General features: G+C 31.7%; 2 protein-coding genes across 4 annotated transcripts; one reads left to right on the plus strand and one right to left on the minus strand.

Moving 5' to 3' along the window:
• Positions 1 to 6,886: 6,886 nt before the first annotated feature.
• LOC105120531 (RNA-binding protein 1-like) lies at positions 6,887 to 8,722 on the minus strand. The gene is made up of 2 exons (XM_011018781.1): positions 8,315 to 8,722; positions 6,887 to 8,037 (listed from the first exon to the last, which is right to left on the minus strand). Exons 1-2 carry the CDS (start codon positions 8,534 to 8,536, stop codon positions 7,258 to 7,260), a joined length of 1,002 nt encoding a protein of 333 aa, XP_011017083.1. The 5' UTR covers positions 8,537 to 8,722; the 3' UTR covers positions 6,887 to 7,257.
• Positions 8,723 to 17,731: 9,009 nt separating this feature from the next.
• Positions 17,732 to 21,734, plus strand: LOC105120532 (growth-regulating factor 1-like). Of its 3 annotated transcripts, none has more exons than XM_011018782.1 (4): positions 17,732 to 18,434; positions 19,130 to 19,354; positions 19,883 to 20,252; positions 20,489 to 21,734. In XM_011018782.1, exons 1-4 carry the CDS (start codon positions 18,059 to 18,061, stop codon positions 21,294 to 21,296), a joined length of 1,779 nt encoding a protein of 592 aa, XP_011017084.1. In that variant the 5' UTR covers positions 17,732 to 18,058; the 3' UTR covers positions 21,297 to 21,734. The 3 variants fall into 3 exon arrangements, with proteins under 3 accessions (XP_011017084.1, XP_011017085.1, XP_011017086.1); XM_011018783.1 differs by having other exon boundaries at positions 17,735 to 18,434; positions 19,895 to 20,252; positions 20,486 to 21,734; XM_011018784.1 differs by having other exon boundaries at positions 17,737 to 18,434; positions 19,895 to 20,252.
• The last annotated feature ends 379 nt before the right edge of the window (positions 21,735 to 22,113 follow it).

Consider the following 22,113-nt stretch of genomic DNA (forward strand, 5'->3'; position numbering starts at 1 on the left):
AGAAAAGAATATATCTAATTTCGGTATTTCTCACCATTCGTTGCTCGGGTGGAGGGAGATGAAAGAATTAAATTAAATTATTAAAAGAAGAAGTTATTGTAGCCCTAAACCCAGGATACTATTATTAACACTTCAAAAAAACTAAATCTTCTTAATAACTTAACTTACCGTGAAACAAAACACGTATTATTATTTATTATAATAATATAATTATAAATTTATCAGGGAAAAAAATATTAAATTAGGCTTGTTATTTTTTTACTTAAACATAATTGTTTTTAATATACTATACGAGGTTAGATTTTTCTTTTCATGGTAAAATTACTATTCCAGTTTTAGGATAAAAAATATAATGTCTTTCAGTCAATGGTGTTTTAGCCATTTTATTTATTTCAAAATAGTTTAATTATGTCACAAAAACAATATAATTCCCTCTTAAAGATTTCTTTTATTATTTTACATTGATTTTATAGTAAATGTTAGATATTAAATGGGATATTATAACAATTTACATATATTAAATATTATTTTAAAAAAATATTGGCGCGTGCAATGTTCAAAGTGGACAATCTCCAGGTCATTTAGATAGCATTTATCAGCTCCTTAAACCTAATAAGATAACACGTGTTTTAGGTATCGATGATCATTTATTTTTTTTCCTTTCTTTTCTTTTTCTACCTCAATTTTCATATCAGCATGCTAAAAGTCTAAAAACTGCCTTCTAATTTATTAATTCTTCATATTTAGTTTTTTTTTCTTTTATTATGAATTTTATATCTTGAATAATTTATAAAATTGATATGTCTTTTCAATTTCATCTATCTTAATTTTTTTGTCCTTCAAATTTGGTCATTACTTTTTTTATTGCTATTTTTTTGTTTCAAAATGTTTTTAAAATTGATAATGGTTTACAATTTCACCCCCCTTTGATTTTTTCCTATCAAATTTAATCATTGTTCTTTTTATTGTCAATTTGTTTGCTTTAACAAGTTTTTTAAATTGATTTATAATAAATTTCTTAATTGGACTCAAATCCAAGATTTCACAAGTTGCAAGTTTTTAATATTTGACTAGGTTTAGGATATTTACTCAAGTTTGCTTGATAATTTCTTTCTTTATCTAAGCTATTCTTTTCTCGTTTTATTCTTCACTGTTTATTTAATTGAAGACTAAAATCTCTTTTTTAGCACGAATCATGGGTCACAAATCTAGTTCATAACCATAGTTATTAAACTCAGTTTGGGGATTGACCCGGTTACAGATCGGAGTCCTGTGTTTTATGGGTTAACTTGGATTAGCCCAAAAAAAATTTAAAAAATATATAGAAGTTTTAATATTTATATAAAAAAATAAGAAAAAATTCATGTGAATATGGGTTATATATGTTATAAACAATAAAGTTTAAAAAAATATTTTAAAATATTTTTTATTATCGATAAAAAAAACATGTTATTTTTTTAATTAAAAAAAATTAAAAAAGGGCACAAAAAGCCTTAAAATTTCCCTATCTCTACTAGAAACACCCTCGTTCCTTTGGATTTTCTCTCCCTGCACCAACAAAGCTTCCCTTTTCATTTGCCAAAGCAATTGCCATAGAGACCCAGCCACAACTCTCCTCATTGCTTTCTTAGTCATCCCTTTGTCTTCTTGACCAAAAATAGAGAGCCCCTCTCTTTTATTCCCCAGTCACTTATTGGCTAAACCAAAAGATCTAGCTCTTCGAGATAAAATAGCAGCTCGCCATAGAAAATTAACTAACAATAGTAGGAATCACTATCAATGGCGATTTGCTTGTTTTTTTTATTATTTTTATTTTCTAGTAGCATCAGAGATCTAAAAATGAAACAACATAAACCATTCATTTATGTGTTTCTTTTCTTAGACTGGCCTATAGCATACGAGAACAAACTTCTCAGCTAGCTTGTCTCCATTAAGCTAGTTTTCATGGACGATTAGAGCATTTACAAACAACAACTTGTTATAAAAAAGATGAAAAAATAAGAGGAGAAGCTGAATGATAAATACCACATTTAAATAAAAAAAACACTAGGTCTCGCCCGGGTTTATTCGGGTTTTTCGGGTCATGAGTCGACTTGCCTGATCGACTGGGTTTAGCTGGGTTATCATGCCGACTAATCTTTTAGCAAATCCAAACTAGTCTAGCCACTGGATCTCAGGTCAGTCTGCTAGGACAGTTCGAGTTTAATAACAATGTTCATAACTAAAAATTATAAGGAAATTATTGTATCCCAAAATTCAAAACACTATTTATTAAAATAATATTCTAAGAAAATTGCTCTTCCACCATAAAAACTTTGAACTAGTCATTAAATTGTACAAGGCTTTAAAGTTTCTTTATGTTTTAGTACAATATAATTATTTAATTACATTTAAAGAAATATTTTACTAAACTACCTTTCAGGAGTTTTTACATTTTCTCGATATTTTTTCATCATAAAAAATATATATATATAAAACTTGTGGTGCGTACAGAATAGGTGCTAGTAAGTGGGCGAAATGTGTAGGGCCTACTGGTGGTCAAATACCACCTTTTGCACGTTCATTTGAATCATCTCGGTTTTTCTTCCATGATGAGATGACATAAATGGCTAACATCCTTATGGTCCGTCGCCAGCAATCTTTTCCTTTATTTTTCTTTTTTTTTTTGCTCTTTTCCTTGATGTTTGTGTCTTTCACTTCGAAACTTTAAAGCAACCATTTGACTTGTTATTCTTTTAATTTTAGTTTTTATTATTTTGATTACTATTTGTTTTATCTATAATACTTTATAAATTTAAAATTCTTTTTCAGTTTCATCTCTTTCAATTCTTTATCTTTCAAATTTAATCCATATTCTTTTGATTGCTATTTTTTCCTGAGATAATTTTTTTAAAATTGATTATTATTTTTTTTACAATTTCATCATTTTTAAGTTTTTTTTTCCCATCAAATTTGATTGATATTTGTTTCACTTTGGAATTTGTTTTGACTGACCTTTTTTTCCCGACTTTATCATTCCATATTAAATTAATTAAGAGTTGAGCTTTTTTATCAAACCCAGTTCCATAATTTCACATGCTGCAAGTTTTAAAGATTAATCTAGGTATAAAAGGTATTTTCAAGTTTGCTTCTTTTTTTCATTTTTAAAACCCATGTTTTTTAAATTTCGTTATTCAACATCTATTCAAACAGAGAATGAGCTAATGTTACTCTATTTATTTACTTTCTATATATTTTTTCATGAATTTTGAAAATAGCCATGGCTATCTCATTTCTTTTTATTTTTTGTTCTTTGTTCAATTTACTTTTGATAAATTTTTAAAATTAATATATTTTTTTTAATTTTATCGTTTAATATTAGATTGACTATATATTAATTTTATTTTTTAATTTCATTCTTCAAGGTTAAAGTTTTCTGATACTAGGTTTTGTGATCTCTTTCAGTTTTTTTTCTATTTGTTTATCTCAGTCATATCACTTAGATTGTAAATTTAAAGGGTTAGCTTAAGTTTACTTGTTTTTTTAAGAATATTTTTTTTATTTAATGTTTGTTGAGTTTTGTCCCGTAATGCTGGGTTGTTTTGGAATTGAGTTTCGTAATCTTTTATGTTTTGCATTATATTGAGTTTTCTCATTCATGCAATATGGGCTATAGAGTTTGATTGGTTTTCATGGTGTGCTGTTTTTTTAATTAATTTTTTTTTCAATTTCATCTATTTATATTTGATTTGTTTGGAAGTGGAGTTCAGTTTTTTCCCCCTCCTTCTAAGTGGCTTAATCCAGTCTCATTATTTGACTTATATATTTTACATGCTCACTTAGATTGTCTCATGTAAGTTTGTTTTCTTTTTATTTGTTAGTTTTTTTTTCTTTTTTTTTTGTCATTTGATTTGTTAGAATCCTAACTTCATAACAAAAAAATTTGTTTTGGTAATTGTGCTTCTTTACAGCTTCTAATGATTTTGTTTTTGTTTATATTGATCCATTAATGATTGATATTTTTTTCATTTATAATCCTATTATATTATACCTTCTTTTTTGCTTAGTTAGGTTCATACCCTGAATCATGTATTTTTGTTTTTAAATACACTTATGTTGCCCGAGAGTTCTTTTTTATCCAATAAAAAAATGTTAAAGTTTAGTTAATGAGTTCATAATATTGATTGAAAAAGTGTTTAATTCTAATTAATAAATTAGTGATATTGATTGAGAAACCCAATAATTTTCCAAACTAGCAGTGATTTTTGTTTTCATAAGCGCAACTTCAAAACAAACATCATTTGAAATCTAATTATAAATTTACACATGAAAATAACAAGATTAATCAATTATATAATTTGTCTATGCTACTTTAAAAGAAGTAGGAATCACATTTTTGGGACATTGATGCAACTTCAAACAAAAAATTTTGTTATCTAAAACCTAATTACAAATTTAAATGGAGAATAATAAAATCAAGCAATGATTTATTTGAGTTGTTCACATTTACGAGGTGTGTCAAGGAGTTATGATCAATCTTGAGAAATAATCCTCAAAAATTAATATAAACTAAACGATGGCGAGTTATTAATTGTTAAATCCTTGTTATTTGGAACATTTTTCGTTTTAGATGTTAATCTATTGGTAGTGATGAATACACACACATAAAGTGTTATTGCTTCACTATTATTGTTACTAAAATTTTAAAAATTATGCATTCTAATTATTAATCACTAAAACTTCTATCATTGTCAATTTTTTTTCCTTCATAAATACTCATTTTCCGGTCACCACATGTTATTGAAAACCGCGGAGCCTTTGGTATTGGCCCTTAACCTAATTTTTACATCATTTTCATCACCAAACCCTCGTAACCATCCTATAAATATTTTAAAATCAGTTGTAACCTCAAGACATGTATTAATCTATTCAAACAATCAAATCAAATTAAAAAATTCAATGATATTTTCATATATAACTTCCTTTTTTTTTCCAATTATTTAGGATTTTAAGACTGCTATGAATATTTTTCACATAAAATTATATTAAAATTATATTATTTTTTAAATTTTATTTTTAACACTAACACAAAACAATAAAATATAATAATTCTAAAACAAATTTGTTTTAGAAAACCGTAGTCTGAGCCGCGCTTCAAAACAAACCGCAGCAAACTCTCATCCTATAAACTAACACACGGATACCAAGATTCCCAATTAATGTGCTTTAAGGCTCGAAGTGTATATCTTTGATGCTCACTCTCTTCAATTTTATATCCCCCCTCTGTATCTAGGACCGAGCATGAAAAAAAATGAAATTTAGATAGCATTCATTATAAGTGCTGGATGCCAGGGATCAAAGAGAATGTTGTTTGCAAAAACCACTATATATATATATATATATAGAGAGAGAGAGAGAGAGAGTCAAAATGGCATATTTTAGCTACTTTTTACTTCTTTTCATTGTTCATGAACAATGCCATCTGCAAAGCAAATAAATTTGCGGCTACAGTGACGCAAACAGTAAAACACCATTCTTAAAAAATATATATATACGCAAAACATCCATGGCATTTAACAAAATTAATTAATCATTCCCTGCTGTTACAAAAACTATATATTTTTAATCTTTTATTTTCAACTTCCACAATAACTCAATGGTTCAATCATCCCTGTTGGTGAGATATTGAATTGTCCAAATCACTGGATTTTTGTTTCAATGAATTATTTACCCATCAATTTCTCCGGATATAAACATTTCAGGGAAGCTAAAGCTTATGACATGCTTTATTCGTAGCTTATCAACCAATCAGACTAATTATTTTTAAAATATTTTTTATTTAAAAATATATTAAAATAATATTTTTTATTTTTTAAAATTTACTTTAACACTTTTATTTAGACCACACTTCCAACAAAAATATATAAAAAATCATGATCGGCAAGGAAATCCATACTCCTATTACCCCTATAATTATAAATATGATTTAAAAAACACTTCAATCCAGTAAAGTATTCTCAGTGTCATATTTTCTATTACTCTTTTATGACGTGGATAACAGCCAGACATTTAAGAAAACGTTGTACACTTCATAATTATGCCTCATTAGCCGAGCAAGCCTCTGTATGATAAGCAAAAACTCCCTGGTCAAGCAACGTTGTTGTCCTTGATGAGACCACTAGCAGTAGCACCAACAAAATAAGTTCTCAATGCACGATCAGTGTTGAATTTGCCCTAGTTTCCATCGATGGCAAAACTGATGTGTCTTTACACTCTACTAATCATTGCTAGCGCGATCTTCTCCAGCTTAGAACCAGCCATATCAATACCTCCAGCCCGACTTGAAAAATCAGACTCAAATGCAGTGTTATTCCTCCAGGTCCACAAACTCCATCAGGTCATTCCAAATCCTATATTCAGGTAGTAAATACTATATATTGGATTTTTAAATAAAAACAACACAATTGTGAAAATATGGTTAATGTTAAAGCTATCAAAATATAATAGATACTTTATTACAAATTTTAGTTAAGAAATTGTTTTGAAAAAAATTAAAAGATAAAAGAGTATTGGGCCTACACGTCCTGCATGCCGAGGCCTAGCAATCTAAGTCTGCACGAGTTGCTTGGCAATCCATAGAGGAAGAAAGTGGATGACGCGTCTAATCTTTGTTTTTCCGACCATATAGAGGCTTGGTAAACGTATCAACAAATTCCCACGGGTACACCGTCTTCTCTCGCCCATCATCAGAGACAGGGACCAAAGCAAAATAAGAATGAACAATAGGGAACCGTCCACAAATGTACGATAGTAATAATTACATTGCAAACAACAAAAGACATACCAAAAAACAGAAAGTATAAATAAATAGTTCATATAAAAAGCATAAGCTAGGAGGAACGTGAAATGCGAAAACATATGTTGAATTTAAATGCATTTATGTTAGGAGGACAGAATCATTTATTTACAAATGACTGAAAGTAGAGAGACAGGGCACGCAAAGATGCTTGTGGCGCAAAGTTCACGCGAAAGAAATGGACATCTAAAAGGTGTGGTGGTTAAACTTGTTCTGATCAATCGGTGAATAATTGCTAAACCATCAATGTCCGGGGAATATGTGCAACAGGTCTGGTAGAATTATCTACAGGTAAAGCTTTCAATTGTCCATCAAGATTCAAGACCTACTCTACTCTGTTAACTTAGAGCACATACACTACTACCTTCCAAACTCAAAGTATCAACTTCCATGCTTGCCCTCCACTCTTAGTTGTTGTTACATCAGATGGGGCGTGTCCATTGCTGCCACGAACCAGATTCTTCACCATTCACACCAGCCTCAAAAATCCGATTATGCCCACCAATTTCCATACCCCTGATGCTACTCATGTTATGTGCATAAGCGGGATAAAGACAGGCATTGCTGTAAGGAAACAGTCCAGCTCCAAGCATAGGGGGCATTGGTGCAACCTCCAAACCAGGTCTTCCATATCCTACCATAGGGAATACACTCCCATAATAACTCATTCCATAAAAATGACCATGAACATCATTATACACCGGGAAAGAAGTGTAACATGGGTCATATCCCTGACCATAGAAAGGGTGATTTCCAAGTTGAGGACCATTACCAATGAACCCATTTGAATCACCCCTAACAATATGACCATTAATTCTATCTTTCGGCACAGCCTTCTTAACCTCCACTCTCTTGCCATTCAACTCGTGAGAACCAATCAGCAAAACCTTGTCAGCGGATTCCTCAGAGTCAAAGGTGACAAATCCGAAGCCCCTTGGCCTGTTGGTTAAACTATCTTGCATCACAACTACATCTACTGTCCTACCAAACTGTTCAAAGTAATTTTTGAACTGTTCTTCAGTTAGACTAGATGCCAAACCTCCCACAAAGATCTTCTTAGTCCTATTGTTTTTAGCGCTGGTGCTGTTATCACTATTCATACCCAATCCGTTGCTAGCTTCCTGATTACCATGGGGGTGGTGTTGCCGTTGCTGCTGGTGTTGGTGTTTTTCAATTTTAGGTAGTGCTTTCTTCACTTCTACCTGGAAAAAAAAGAAAGAAAAAACTCGTCAACGAAATAAACAACCAAGAAACACAAACAATAAATGCCTTTCTGAGTGTTTTTAATGGAGAATAACATCCAGGATTCAAACCAAACTTTCATGCACGAAATAAATCAAATAAATAAACAAAAAAGACCACAAATTATATTCTGTTTCCACTTTTATTGAAAAAAGAAGGTGTAAATTAATAATATAACATTAAACACGCAACTAACACTCGTGATAAATCAAGACCAAAGAAGAGCAAAAAACTCACCGTTCTCCCAAGAATAACATGATTATCTTGAAGAGCCCTAGCAGCAGAATAAGGATCAGAGAAAACAACAAAACCAAATCCTCTTGGAAATTTAGTGATTTTGTCCTTGGCAATAAGAGAATGCGAAACGACACCGTACTTGCTGAAGTAATTTCTTAGAGTTTCTTCGCTTGTCTCACGAGATATACCTCCCACAAAAAGCTTCGCGTCGTCAATATTCATCTTCAATTACAGTGATCAAACCGGGAATTTCAAAAAGCCCTAAATTCGAAACTCCAATTGGGAACATAAACCCTAGAAATTTTGGATTCTAGGGTTTCTGAAACTCGCACCTGTTTCGACTCTCGAGTTGTTTTTCTTTTTAATTTTTACTGGATAGGATAAGCTTTGTGTGGGCTTGGAAGCAATCCAGATTAAAAATGAGTATATATTGAACGAGGAATTTGCCTTGCACCAGTAGTCTCAGCTACTTCAAACTCTGTAACAGACCAGGCCCAATGCCACATCATGAGTTCATAACTAGTTGGGTCCATGGTACGAATCTAGATATCCATAACTTATTATATAAACGCTATTTGTTTACGGTCCAGATCGAGCATAGTTGTTTAAAACACAATTTCACCTTGTGGTTTGTGATGGAATGTGTTTAATCAACGGCTTGAAAAAATACTGTTTCTGCAAACTCGTAAATACTATTTACTGAAACAATGTAATAGTGTATTTGTCATTCTCACAGAAAAATCTTCAAACTGATTGTTGGAGGTATGACGGTTGTTATGAGGTTGTCTGGGAATAAGCTGGTTTTTTTCCCCGAGACATAATAAAATAACTAAAATATTATTGAATGCAAAAATTTTAAGGACGGAGTTCAGGAGCGCTTTTATCTTTACATGCAGTTATTTTTGTAATAATTAGGTTGGGTAGAGGTAATTTAATCTTTTAATAAGTATAAAATATATTAAAAAAATAGACATGCATACCAACGTGAGAGAAGCTTGCACTTTCAAAGTGGTACCTATTGCACCTCTTAGTTACAAAAAATTAGCTTTCTTCATGCTATTGAAAGCGACGAGTCATCCTCTTCCTGTTAAGGTAGTACATGGCATCGTTAGGTTGATAGAGCTATACCAATAAATTTTTTTTTTCCCATCACTTTTCTCTTTCCTCACCTTGAAACGACATTGTACATTGAAAATTTTAGAATTATTATTTGATTTACAAATATAATAATTTTAATCCTTATTTTTTTTATTCTTAATTATTATTTTTTATCATTTTATAAATTTTAAATTATTTTTAAATACATCTTTCAATTATAACTTGTGATATGTTATTTTATTCAATTTGATCATTTTTTTTGCTTTTTTGTTAAGTTGATTGTTCTTTTTAATTTCACCATTAAATCAAGATTTTATTTTTATTTTCTATTTTAACTTTAATCCTTATTTTTTTTATTTTTTTCAATTAATCTTTCTTTTTAATTTCACCCTGTCAAAACATGACATTATATATACAAGATAACTTAATGATCTCAAATCTAAGAATCATTTACACAGTCATTATGTGAGTTTCTTTATATATATATATATATATATAACAAAAAAAAAATTATGCGGATCAGTTTACTATACATATTAATTACAAGTATTAATTACAAGTATCCTCCATATCCCTGCTTACGAGAACAACTATTATTTTTTTTCAAAAAAATAACATGCATCAGTCTTAATATTTCTAATCAATGTCGGGTCTTGGTGGGGTATTGACCACAAACATTTTAGAACAATGTTTTGATATAAAAGAAATCTCATAACCATAATAACTTTATAATTTAATTTATAATGTATTTTTGTCCTAAAAATTTTATATCTACTCCAAATTTGATCATCAAATATTAGATTTATTATTAAAATATTTGATAAATATTAAAAATAAATAAGTTTTTATTAATAAATTAAATATATTTATACAAATAAAATTAATATTACAGATAATATAACTAACTGATTAGATACAGGAAACATACACCATCAACTTTCTTATTCAAAGCTTTGCTCACGAAGTGCAAGCAATATCACTTTTATAATATAAACAGTACCTTTGTTATATGCTTTTCTTTTATTAGGTTTCGAGTCGAGATTCTGTTTTTAGAATTTTAAAAACGACCACAACATTTACTGTATTTTTTGAAAGCTTAGCCTTTGGAAATGGAGAAGAGTAGGCTATTTTCTCTACTGATCAGTGATCAGAGATAGCCTGCGCTTTCTTTTTCATCTTACAGAAATGATTTTGCTAGTCGGTGATAATAGTACAGATGCATCTCTTGCACGCTAGTGATTTTATGGAATTGCACATTTAATCGTCCGTGAGGAAGTTTCACCATTAATGGCGGCTTTATATAAACGGCTAGACAATATTTCTTTCTGGATCACTTAATTATCGAGACAAATAACCTTTTTTATTAGCAAAAATTGTTGTTTATAGTGGCATTTTCACAGATAAATGTAAATGGAAATCCCCATCTCATCTACATTTAAAGTTAATATTTATAACTAGATGTAATAGTAAAAATTTAAGATTAAGATATTTTTTTTCTTGCCGTCTCAAATTTAAATTTTGTAATTATTAATATGATGATTATTAAAAATTTATATTATTATTAATTTCAGGATCTAAAATTAACCTACCCATAAAAATAGAATTAACCTGATGCCTCCAATAATTATAAAAAAAAAATTACGATATTTTTGTTAGCAGAGCTTATAAATAGTCGCTGTTTAGTCTCGTGCCCCTTTACCTGGTAACGAGATGAGGTATTTATAGGTGTCGGATTACCTTGTAGGATGTGAAGAAAATATAGTATCCTATTGGTGAAGAAGCTAACGCACGCTATTGGTTATGGCGCCACAAGTCTGCGATGTCATTGATGAAGAAATTGATGTTTGCAACGCCGGGAAATTTACGTGATGCTTGCAGTCCAACAATCGGTGCATGAAAATATGGTGCTTGCCTTGGGTGTAGGATCGTGTCCTTGGCTTCTCTGGAACGAATAACCCGACGTGTCGTGCAAGGAAATGACACCGGCAAATATGGTGGCATGTTATATAAAGTTCATGTCCCTAGGTACTGGCTTTGGACAGCTGGCTTCCCTGACCGTTTAGGCTTGGCTCAAACAGGTAAGATTTATTTTTATTTTTTCGCTCTTTAATTAAAACAGCGCGTTGCGATCCATTTTGATCACGAATGGTAGTCTTTTTTGATATCTTTGAATTTCGATGAAATGTCATCTGTGACCTCGATAACCCTTCCATTCCTTCCCTCTTTTTTTTTTTTTTTTTTTTTTTGCATTTTCTCTCATTTCATGTGAACTGTGCCATGTCTTGCAAAAATATGCATGGGATGATTTATCTCGAGGGGTGCATTTTTTGCATGCTGGAAGAAAAATTATGCATATGCTGGCCCTTTTCCTGGCTGTTTGGGTCTGGCCCAAAGGACTATTTTTTTAATAAAAAAATCTGCCCCATCATCAATCAATAAATAAAGTCACGTGTCGATCTAATACCAACCATTGCCATCGGGTTTGAAATTTTAGATTTTAGATGAGAGTCCACGCTTAATCGGCAAGATTAATTACTGGATATTTGCACCTGAAATGTGTAACAAACCAGCTTTCCAGCGAAAGACATAACTAGAAGCATTTGTTGATCTCTGGACGATTTCGAGACTCCCTTTGAATGGAATATTATTACGCAGTTGACAATATAGCCAGACGTGTTTTTTGTTAAAACTATTTTAATGCATTAATTTAATAAATAAACAAGTAAATATTATTTTAATATATTTATAAATATAACTATTTTAAAGAATAATTAAGTAACCACCTGAACCGAGTGTCCGAGTAAATTTTGAAATCTATCTTAGCATACGCTTGATACATGAGGCCCATTAACTAGAGGTGTAGTGTAACCGAAAAAAGAAGACGACCAGAAGCGTACTCCAACAAGACAAACAAGGGACTTGACCCCATTGCAAGAAGAACAGGAAAAGGAACTGGGACTGAGAAGTTGCAAGTTAGAACTGATCATTGGAACAGATTTCCGTTACGGTTTAATAAATGCAACGAATTAGAGGGTCAGTAGAGAAGCACAAAGGATGCTGAATCATCGTCAAATGTTTAAAATATATAACTACATACAAATCATTAATCATGTCTTGAAATGTTTAACTTGAAAAAAACTTAACTCCATGTATTTTTTAATATTTTTTATGTGACAATACCAAACATATATCAATACTGATATTTAATTTAATTTCTTTAATTAAAACAGAGGCTAAAACATTAATATAATTTCTAAACCAGGTTAATTTTGTTGTCCCAACATATGGTTATGTATACATCATTTTGAAACTTTATTTTGACCATCAAAGCTCTAGAGATGCTTAGAACTAGATTAAAAAAAGCCAATAACCAAAGCTAAAAAAATAATGACCATTTTAAATTTTGTCACATTGTTAGATTGGATTATTGATTATTGTCTTATATTATTTTTAACTATTTTTTACAATTTTATTAATATTAGAAAAAAATTCCAAATAAAATGATTCATAACATTTGCATTCATGTCTATATTTTTAAATTTTATTAGCTTCACGTATAATTGAAACCCAAAATATTATAACTACAATAGAGTAAAAAAAATTACTAAACTCAAATATATATATATATATATATATATTAACTTTACCTACAAAAGATCACTCAATACTCAGCATTTGTTGGAATATATTTAAAAAAAAAAAGACTTTTCAACCTGAAGTTTTAGAGACTTGTTGAGAAGGCGCAAACTCGAAATCAAATTAAAACTTAAAAGGGGAGAGAGTATTGTAAGAGGATGGTTCTCCACGTGCTAGCTCTGCTTTGAAAGTATCAAACGTTAGTAGGCCCTCACGGAGAAAAGTCCCGTCGAAATGGTACGCGAGGGATGACGGAAGCTGGGACAATTTGAAAAGAAAGAGAAGAGGGTGATGCGGGCCAGCCAAAGGCTGTCGGCAAACGGGAAGCGAACCGCTCCATCTACATCTCGCCATCTATAAGCCCAACAACGAACATCATCTCTCTCAACCTGTCATTCCTTCAGAATCCATGCTTATTTTTCTGTGGTCTTATGTCTCGGTCACACCTTCTGTTGACACGACAACATCCAACCCCCACTCTCTCCACAGAGCACAGTCAAATTTGGTGATTCCGAGATGATACGACGAGGGAGATATTCATGTCTTTTTACTTTTTTAAAACACAGTAAAATGAATCTTTACCATTAAAACTTAAAAAATCAAAACGCGGGTCCGTTGGTATTTTGATCTCTCCCTTATGTTACCACTAATTTCATGAAGGTAAATTAAGTATTTTGATATAAATTAAATATTATTTAAATAAAAAAATATATTAGTGTGTAGCGGAACCATTGCCACACCACACACCACTCCTCAAAAACAGAAAAAGCTTTTTATATCATATTGTTAAAAACACCATTACAACATCTATTTATTAGCACAACACGTGTTGATGTTAGTGAGGTAATTTATTGATAATGAGTCTTTTTTGTTTATTTTTTCTTTTCTTTATCCTTCTTTCTAAGTATAGCATGATCCTTGTAGGCACTGAAAATTTTACAAGTTTGGGCTATGATCCAAACTCTCGTAACCAAGTAAATTAAAACTATTGAGTTTGGGTCTAAATTAAATTTATTAAGTCGAGATCTAGATTAAATTTATTGGGTTTGGGCCCAACTAAATTAAAAAAACCTAATCTAAATATATTTCATGATTTTTACTTTAATATCTCTCTAGCTAAGGATATTTTAAGTAATCTTAATATCAATAATCCTAAAATACCCTTTAAATAAAGGATATTTGAGGTAAATTGTACATGACAAATATATAAATAAATAGAAAAACCACCAATTTTTTTTTAAAAAAAACACAAATAAATAAGACAAAAAAACATGAAAGACATGAAAGAGGAATGGAAGAAAAAACAAAGACCAGAGACCAAATATAAATACGTAGAAGTTCTCTCCAAGACATTCAAGTTTATATAAAAAAAGGATCAAAATTATTTCCTTCACCCAAATGAACTAAAAGGAGTAAAATATCAAAATCATTTCATTCATTAAATTAAATCAAATTAAAATATTACACAATCAAAACTTTCAGTTGATATGAATACTCTTTATCTTCATCAAACAAGTCAAATTTATACATCACATTGTTAAAGCTTTTTAACCCGTGTGAATACTCTTTGATCTTCATTATCAACTTAAATCAAGTTAAAATCTCCATAGTTAAATCTTTTGGGCTTGTGTGAATATTTTTCCATCCAAAATAAGATCCAGATCTTACTACTAATCAAAGAATTTATACATGTAAAGAGCACTCGAGGGAGTTTTCATATTTTATCATAGTCAATTTTATTATTGTAATCCTAACATTATTTTTAATGTATTTTTAATAAGTAAATTTTTACATGTACAACTTTTTAGCACTCTTGGTAAGATATTTTATTCATCTCATCCCTGTCTATTATCTGAAATGAAAAATATAAATCATGTAAGGAATTCTCTAATCAATTCTTAGAGTGTTGAAATTGATACCTCACCGACCACTTATTTAAGAACTTGGTCTGGAAAGTTTATGTTGGTATTTCCATTGAGACAACTTTTTTTTTTAGAAAAAAAAACAACTTTCTCAAAATATGAGTTTAGAAACTCTCCCTTTCTACGTTTACAAAAAAAAATATTTCACCCCGCAAGTTAAATTCAAGCATGCGATCAAAGTTTAGATCTCATTACATAACTTCTTCCAAATGAAGATAAGGAAATTACTAATCCTTATCTAACCTTGACTATAAAGTGCTTGTCATGGTCATTGAGACATCATTTTTTTTAGGATTGTATTCATCAAATGTCTTTTAAAATGGAGGAGCTAAAATGATCCATTAAGGAAAGGGATGCACAAATCACTATGTTGATGGATTAACTGCAAAAGCAAAATTCATCTACTAAAAACATCTAGAGGATCGAAGATCCATCTATAAATAATGCTTACCAAGATCTTTTAAAAAGCCAAGATGATATCAGAAAGAAATATAAGCAAGAGCAACATGATCAAATAATACTATAAAATGACATTAGAGATATCATTAGATTACCAGTGGGCTCATTTACTCTCTAACAACTACAATATATTATTACATATATTATCGATGCTTAATATGAAGGTGCTCCCTAACCTTTTTCTTATGTATGATAACATATCAATGAAACGAGAAAGTTATCAAACTATTGATATCTAAAGTTCTAACAATTTAAAGGTCAAGGTAATCCAGACCAATATATTACTTATTTATTAAGTTTTGTAGCAATGCAAAAGTTATAGAGATTTAATGGTAAAAACAATTCATCCAATTCCTAAAAAGAGTCATCTTTGACTAGTATATTGAGACTCATGCTAAAAATATATATATACAATTATTTCAGTTGTTCAATCAATTATTGTTAAAAATTAATCAATTAACAATAATAATAACTAATGGGACGTATGAGTACATATAAGAAGATGAAACAAATGAAGAGCATATTTATTAAACCTAGCTAAGAAACAAGGTTAACCCGAAAACTTTTTAAAAAAAATATTTGAGGTTTTAATATAATATTTTTTTATTTCATGATGAAAAGATATTATGTCATCATTTTAAATAAAAGTATTTAAACCAAAAGAGTTTCTTACACCACATTTGAAAAAACACAACTTTCTTTTTATGGCATATAATATATATACTAATAGGCTTTCAATATAGTATTAAAAAAATAAAATATTATTATAATGTTTATATAATGAATTTTGATATAAATTAATAACTAATATTGCAAATATAGTAAACCTGTGCATATAAGGTTTTTATTACCCCCCATGCACGTGAGATAACACCTGTAACCTTATCTTCATTGATAATTTTGTTTGTCTCTCCATTAACTATAAAAACTAGTTTTTATTAGAACTACATTGTTTATCATCACCAGCTAGAATCACATTGCTTATTTGGAGTCGATGCTAAAAACACATAACTGTATAATTGATTTTTCTGGCTCATTAAATAGAAAGTAAACAATTATAGTATTTGAGATCTCCTACTTGTCTTGCTCTATTGTTGGTTTTGATGGATTTTTTTTTTGTTTGAAAAATAGAGAGGATGATCATTGTCTCATGAAAAAGAAGTTGACAGGAAAAAAAAACTAGGTTTTTTCTAGGTTTTACTGAATCATCTAGATTTCAAGTTAACCTATCTAGTTATGTAATTTTTCTCAGAGCAATTGTAAGCTAGGTTTTGCCATATTTAAACACCGTTAAGGCCTCAAGTCACCTAGGTTCTAGATAAACTTATTGGTCAGGCCTGACATATATCATGTGGCAAAGCATATTTGTGTATCCAGCGTTGGTCTAGCGATTAAGATACTACTATATCACTATAAAGACAAGAACACATGTTTGATCTCGAGAAACATCTTTATTGGAAGGGATAACCACGAACCTTGAATAAGACTAGTTTCAATCTTTAAAGGTATATGAGAATGCCCAAATAAAAATAAAAAAAATATTTGTGCATGCAGCCCACCACTCCATCAGGCTTTAAATCAACGAATAAAAAAGAAAGATTAAATCAGATTCATTGTGTATTGCATCTACAACAACTAGCAAACTCAGTACGACAAAACAGGCTAAACTTCTTTTAAGAAAACATGAAAAAGAGATTACTTATTTCCAATCCAAAACAAGTACTTTCAAGCAAAGCATGGTAGTGATATTTTTAAAAATAGTTTTTTATTTAAAGGTATATTAAAAATAAATAAGTTTTTATTTTTAAAATTTTATTTTTAATATCAATATATTAAAATAATTTAAAATTATATAAAAAATTTATTTATTTTTTTTATTTATGCAAAAATATAAAATAAAAAGGCATAATTTAAAAATATATAATTTTTTTTTATCTATGCAAAAATATAAAATAAAAGGTCTAGGAGGCAAAGTTGATGATCATATATTTGAAACGTTATGATCACCCTTGAACTTGTTTTTTTGATAAATTATATTACTTTTACGGGTTTCATTGTAATATTATTAAAAAATTATAATAGAGTTGTTTATATTTATAGATTTTTAAAATATTTTTAATTTAAAAATATATTAAAAAATATTTTTTTAAAAAAAATATTTTTTTATTATTATATTAAAAACAATATAAAAATATATATAAAAAATTAAAACAAAAAAAATTCTTTATTATTATATTAAAAACAATATAAAAAAAATTAAAACAAAAAAATTTCTTTAAAAACGCCTTTCAAACCATAAAAACAAACGGATAATTCGTTTGTCTGAAATATACGAGTATTTTTAGTACCAGGCTACTAGCTTTGACTGCTCAGTTTCTATCCTCACCCCCGAACTGTCTCTCTCCAATTATTTTATCTCTTTCCAAATACAAATTCAACTCTTTAAACAAGAATCAGGCTTGTTTTTTCAGTTTCACCTTCTGTAGCTTTAACTAATATCTATCATCAATCCACTTAAAATGCACCTGTCTCTAGCCCCTAAAGGTCATGTCTTTCTGGCTAATGGACTAATGCTTCAGTTTTATTTCTTCAGTGTCGAGGTTTTATAGTTTTTGTTGGGATTTTCTATATGGATTTTGGGGTTCAGATGGGTTTGGATGGGTTGGTGGATTCAGACACAAGTAATAGTGGTTTCGCTTCTCTTGCTAGCTCAGATCCTGAAGCAAAGAAGTACGGATCTGGGTTCCTGAAGCAAGAGAGATCTGCCGCCGCCGATGACGATTGGTGGAACTCTAAATTGTCCATAACCGAGTCAATGCTGCTTGACCAGAGAAACACTTTACTTCTGAAATCTAGCAACAACTCTCTCTTCACTGCTGGACAGCAGCAGCAGCAGATGCTCAGCTTCTCCTGTCCCAAATCAGCTTCTTCAGCGGAGAGAAGCTACCCAAATGCCATATTGCCGTACTTTCACCTCACATCTTCTTCTCATAATAGAAATACAGGTACCATCATTAAGGATTCAAGTGTACGTGGGGTATGCTTCATTATTTGAGGGTATGATTGGTCCCCTTTGTGATAACAAGTGACTTCTGTAAACATTATGGCTTTATGGGGTTTGTTGCGTGGATCCATGGTTTAATTGTTTATGTACTCGTAGGAGATGGGATTAATGTCTATTTGATCAATAAATGATATTTTGTTAGTTATTTCATTCAAATCTAGGAATGTTCTTATTTTAAAGTCCTGTCTAGATGAAGTAGATTTTTTTTCTCATGTGTCTTTCTTCCTGTTTTGGGGTTGATGGGTTTTAGGAATTAATCGAACACAGAAGACCAGCGTTCTCAAAAGAAGAAACATTTATGAAGTTGAAAATAGGAAGGTTAGAGCGACATAAAAGATCCAATTTTTGTTAGGGATTCCGGCTGTTTCTCTTTTTCTTTGCTCCCTTCCTACCTTTGTGGTCTGTTTTCTTGGCCCATCAATTGCAGAAATTCATGGTTTCTTCAGCCTCCTTAAATGTTTCAGGGAAATTTTGATTTTGAGTTGCCTTCTAGACACTTTGCATGCTTCTTCTTCTTCTTTTTTTGGCCTTTTGCACTCGGAGAGTATAACCTTTTGTATTTAACATTAAATTTTGGATTTTATTATCTGCGTTTCTACATAGTTTGTCCTGATCTCTCTCTCTTTTTTTTTTCAGGCTACAACTCTGGAATCTTCAATGCAGCCAGCATGCATGGGGTTTTGACTGAGACTAGATGGCCATTCACTCAATTACAATGGATGGAGCTTGAACATCAGGCCTTGATCTACAAATACATAACTGCAAATGTGCCTATACCATCTAATCTGCTCATCCCCATTAGGAAAGCTCTTGATTCTGCTGGGTTTTCTAGTTTTTCTGGACTTTTCAAACCCAGTGCATGTAAGTTTTGTCTCTTCCTCCAGAAAGAACAGACTTCCAAGTTTTTTTTGCCTTTTTGTCCACCAGATTGGCCCTTTTCTCTCACTCTCTCAAAATGATTCTGTGACTATCGTGATGTACAAAGTAGCCATGCATGCCTTTGTGTCTGTCTAGGTGTGCGTCAGTGTTTTCTTTTTTCTGTGTGGAGAAGGGATCGTTTGTGCAAAACGGGTTTCCTTTTCCTTTCCGCCGAGTATTAATCCTGCGGTCATAAATGGTTAGAATTTTAACACAGGTTGCCACAGATCATTTTCGTTGGAACCCCTCGCATCTTAATTAAATTATTAGTCCCTGAGAAGTAATAATTCCACCTAAACTTTCCTGCGACTCCAAAAATTCAGCTATAACTCCTGTACTCGAGTTATTTCACTCAAATGTAGTTAACACCAAAGTGCTACACTAATCTGCTTAGAATTTGAGTCATGCAGATTAGCCAGGAATCAAATATCAATTCTTTTACTGATATTTGTTCCTCTTGTCTTGTGTAAGGTGCAAATACAGTGCAATGGGGTACTTTCCATATGGGTTTCTCCAGCAACACTGATCCGGAACCAGGACGGTGTCGAAGAACAGATGGGAAGAAATGGCGGTGCTCAAGAGACGCAGTTGCTGATCAGAAGTATTGTGAGCGGCACATGAACAGGGGTCGCCATCGTTCAAGAAAGCCTGTGGAAGGACAATCAGGCCATTCCGCTGTGGCCACCACCACTTTAAAGCCAATGGCCAATGGCACTTCCTCTTTTGCATCAGCATCAGTGGTGGGGCTTCGCAGCAGTGTGTCCGATAGCCACGCTATTGTGCATAATCAGCAGCAACCTGCAAGTTCATCTAATCTTTCTGCCACCAGTACGCTCAGCAGGTAAAAGCACGATGGTTTTAAACCTCATTTGATCTATACGGCTATGCAGTCAGTTAGGAATCTGTTCCATCCTTTAAAAGGAGGTTTCATTTTTCATTTTTCACTTTTCAGTTAAAAAACGATTTTTACATCGCTTCTAAGGAATTCGTTGATGTCATATTAAGGAGCTATTTCTTTTATACTCAAAATGGTTGTTTGAAAATAATTGATGGTTTGTTTTGATGGATGACTAGCAGGGTGTTCTTCACTACAGAGAATGTAGGTGAGAGAATGCAAGATGCATCGGGCTTATCCATGCTACCATCCAGCATTGACCTGAAATCCAAAGAAACTACATTCGTCATATCAAAACAACAGAACTCTTACGTTGAATCCCTGCAAAATGAGTTTGCACTTGTCACCTCCGACTCCCTCCTCAACCATTCACAGAAAAGCTCGTCCGTGATGAGTAGCAGAAATTTTGATTCGTCTCAGGACCTTACTGACCAGGAATCTGTTTCACAGCACTCCCTCCGCCAATTTATGGATGATTGTCCTAAAAGTCATTCTGATCGCTCTGCTGTTGCTTGGCCTGGACTTGATCTGCAATCTGAGAGAACCCAGCTATCAATTTCAATCCCCATGGCTCCTGCAGACTTTATGTCATCCACTTCATCTCCAAACAATGAAAAGATCTCTCTCTCCCCGCTGAGATTATCGCGTGAATTTGATCCAATACAGATGGGGCTGGGAGTGGGAGTCGGTAGTGTCGCCAATGAACCAAACCAAAGGCAAGCGAATTGGATTCCCATTTCTTGGGAAACGTCAATGGGTGGTCCACTTGGGGAGGTTTTGCACAGCACCAATAATAATGCAACAGCAGAATGCAAGAATGAATCATCGCTCAACTTAATGACAGAGAGAAGGGACAACAGTCCTCGGGTAGGCTCATCTCCTACGGGGGTCTTGCAGAAGTCTGCCTTCGCGTCTGTTTCAAATAGCAGTGCTGGAAGCAGCCCAAGAGCAGAGAACAAGACCATTGAAGGTGGGCAATCTCTTCAATGACCTTGGATCTACCATCGTGCATTCTTCATCATTGCCTGCCTTGTAACTCTCTGACCTGCCATTTAAGAAGTCTTCAGATGATGCCAGATTATGAATAATTTGTTTTCTAAAGTTCTTAATCAGTCTGTTATATATATTTTTTTCGGATTTTATTATATGTATTTCTTTTGGCCTTGGTGGGTTTAGAAAAAATGTAGATGACTTGTAGGACGATTGCCGATATGCCAGACAGGTCCTTTTAAAGGCTTGTGATTCGTATCACGGAATTGTGGTCGTCTTGTATAATTTTGGCTCTAGTTTCTATAATGGCTTTATTTCCTCGTAGGATTTTGGTAAGAAGATGGGCTGGTCACTGGGTAGTCGGTGAGAGGCATTGTTGCTAGAAAAGTGTCTTGCAAGGCTGTTGCCAATGGAGAGAATTTGACGGCTGATATTTTATATGATCCGTGGGAGTTGTTTTCTTTTCCAGGACGAACAGAAGAATTCACTCACTGCAATTATTTAATGATAGTACTCCCACTGAGTGAACTCTGATTATGTCAAACGTTAAAATGACAAGTTTCATGGACATGAAAGCTGTATCAACATGGCGGAAAGGTACTACGAGTACAATTCTGACACATTTTAGAGCATGCCAGTTAGCAGCGAGGGCACCGGTGGTGGATAGCAATTCCGGCTGGTCTGGATGCACGTTTATTAAAGGTATGTTTTTTTAGATAATTTTTGTAGCTGTAATTTAAAATAAATAAATTAAAAAAGGTATTTTTATTTATAATTAATTGGATTTAAATATATGTTTGATAAAAAACTATAATTA

The sequence above is a fragment of the Populus euphratica genome, unplaced genomic scaffold, assembly GCF_000495115.2.
Source record: "Populus euphratica unplaced genomic scaffold, PopEup_1.0 scaffold6.1, whole genome shotgun sequence".
Classification (NCBI taxonomy): domain Eukaryota; kingdom Viridiplantae; phylum Streptophyta; class Magnoliopsida; order Malpighiales; family Salicaceae; genus Populus; species Populus euphratica.